The sequence below is a fragment of the Carassius carassius genome, chromosome 45 (genome assembly GCF_963082965.1).
Source record: "Carassius carassius chromosome 45, fCarCar2.1, whole genome shotgun sequence".
NCBI classification, from domain to species: domain Eukaryota; kingdom Metazoa; phylum Chordata; class Actinopteri; order Cypriniformes; family Cyprinidae; genus Carassius; species Carassius carassius.
Window position 1 is genome coordinate 3,193,553 of NC_081799.1, and position 2,848 is coordinate 3,196,400.

General features: G+C 34.1%; 1 protein-coding gene across 2 annotated transcripts in view; it reads right to left on the reverse strand.

The window, feature by feature from the left end:
- Positions 1-384: 384 nt before the first annotated feature.
- LOC132127355 (talin-1) overlaps positions 385-2,848 on the reverse strand; it is a 91,716-nt gene continuing 89,252 nt past the window's right edge. For both annotated transcript variants that reach the window (XM_059539182.1, XM_059539181.1), the window contains 2 exons: positions 1,880-2,005; positions 385-1,456 (listed from right to left, as the gene is read on the reverse strand). In XM_059539182.1, the coding sequence (XP_059395165.1) occupies positions 1,322-1,456; positions 1,880-2,005 (261 nt within the window). In that variant the 3' untranslated portion in view covers positions 385-1,321. The remainder of the gene's footprint in view (positions 1,457-1,879; positions 2,006-2,848) is intronic.

Sequence of the window (2,848 nt, forward strand, 5' to 3'; positions counted from 1 at the left end):
CTGATAAACAGCATTCTCTAATATTTTTGACAAAAACCTTCCCTACAGTGTCACACTTGGCAGCAAATTGTCTTTTTCTTTTCTAATTTTGTAGAAAGCATTCTTCTATTGGAATGCTTCTATGTACTTTATAGAGAAAGCTAGTTCAAGACTGGACTTTTGTAATGTACAGAGCAGGCTGGATGTCCCGCCGTCTCCATAAACAAGCTGCATATGGTTCAAATGCAGCGGTTCATACAGAAATCCTGATCATATCAGTTACATTTTAGAATAGCACCACACGAGGACATAAAGACATTCATACATGGCTCCTAAACTTTGGAATAGCTTTGTAAAAATAAAACACAAACACACACAAATGCAACAGGAGATACTTGCAAAACAGTACATTTATGAGTTTTTAGTTAAACACATTGACTAAGTGTGTTTGCTTATTTTAGGTGAGAAACTGATAACGGATAAATACGCAGTTATAAAATATAAAAGCAGGCAAGATTCAGAATATACTGAATGCAACAGGAAAGGCAGTAATGGTGAAAACTTAAACTGTTTATGTACTTGATCTATTAATAACAGTCTTTATAATTTCTTCAAAAACAGTTCTTCATAATAACTCTGATTATAATTAACCAATTCATGTTACAAACCTTTTTTTAATCTAATATTATCGTCTACATCTGTAATGGCATTACATCAGTAAATTACAACAGTAAATTTTTGTACAACAGCAAGAAAAGATCAAAAAACAAAAAACATTATAAAAGCAAAAACTGGAAATATGGCTTTTATGCTTTATAAAAGATATAATTTTGATAGAAATACCAGTAGACTAAGTTGTCACAAAAGCAGACAGTGATACTGCAAAAATATTAACAGGAGATACTATTTGTAAGATTTCAAATCTTTATTATTCTTTTATTTAGAAAATGATATGTTTTCTCTATGAATTGTTTCAACGCAAAGTTAATCATTGCACCACTGGTCCAAGTTGCCAAAAAAAAAAAAAAGTCCAAATGTTGTCTTAAAAAAAGCTTACAAACACTGTTTGATCACAAGCTTTCAAAACACACTGCTCTTAAAATCCTCCTAGTAATGAAAAAAAAATATTATAGATTTATTAGAAGAAATTAAAAAGGATTTGTATATGTGGCATATTATCCAAATACAACAAAACAAAGCTGGCATGGCAAAAACAAGTGACAGAAATTAACAAAACACTTTTAAAATAGACATCCTGATACATAGTTCACGTTTTACTCATTGCATATCATTAATGACTTTTCTCAAACTCTCAATGTCATTGATTAGTCTCTGGTGAAGCTCACTGATCCTGTCCATCCTCTCTGAGCTCTGATGGCAGGAACTTGTACTGTTGCTGTCGGATCATGGCCAGCTTCCTCCTGGCCTCCTCCAGCTCTCTCTCCTTCCTGAGCATCTCCTCCTGAGCAGCGATGATCTGAGGACACACACACACACACAGATAAAAACCACAATGCATGCAAGATCTAGATGTAAAAACTCTACAGTTTATAAAGACAAAAGACAGGTGCAACGAACTGCATCAAAATGCACAGGAAATGCAATCATTAACTTTAAATTCTTTGCTCATCCATTATCTACAGCTATTTTTGCCTCAGACATGCAAACAAGTCTTTTGCTAGCTTTCCCGTTTACATGTCTATTAATGATGGTGATCCACATAAAGTACATATAAGTGAAATCTCATTTGTTAAATAATTAATTCCATACAAAGAATGCAAAAGATGAACAAACTGCATGCTTTAATTCACTATATGAAAAATGTAAATTGTTATGCTAGGAATGCTCTAACAAAACACAGTTGATATGCATCTAAATGTGCTAGTGTTTGACTCTTTACCTGAGCGATGCCGCCCACCATCTTACTCTTCACCATCACAGCCTGATCATCTTGAGCCTCAAATGCAGCCTTCTGTGCGGCCTTCACCAGGTTATCTGATGCCCTCTTGACAGCATTACCTGCGGCCTAAAGAAGAAAAAAAAACATGTCAGAGTACTTTACACAGCATTCAACAAAACCCAATGACAACATATTCTGCTCACAAGTACAAATGCTCTAATTTAAGAAGGCTGAGACACTGAATCTCATCAAACTTTGAAATACCTAAAGATGACTGTCACTGATCAAATATGGGATACTGCAGTAATGCCAAGGTCACGGCTGGCAGTATTAAAGTATTATTTTATTGCTCTTGTCTTGGGTGTTCATCATGACACATTTACATGTGCACTGTATTCTGATGGCAGCCCTGTGGAAATTTAGATTTGTGGCTTGAAGTACTACAAATACAACTACTTTAATATGTGACTAGAAGTACTTTATGAAAACAACTTTAATTTTGTGGCTTCAAGTACACTACAAATGCAACGACTTTAATTTGTGGCTACAAGTACACTACAAATGCAATGACTTTAATTTGTGGCTACAAGTACACTACAAATACAACGACTTTAATTTGTGGCTACAAGTACACTACAAATACAACGACTTTAATTTGTGGCTACAAGTACACTACAAATATAACGACTAATTTGTGGCTACAAGTACACTACAAATATAACGACTAATTTGTGGCTACAAGTACACTACAAATACAACGACTTTAATTTTTGGCTACAAGTACACTACAAATACAACGACTTTAATTTGTGGCTACAAGTACACTACAAATATAACGACTAATTTGTGGCTACAAGTACACTACAAATACAACAACTTTAATTTGTGGCTACAAGTACACTACAAATACAACAACTTTAATTTGTGGCTACAAGTACACTACAAATATAACGACTAATTTGTGGCTAC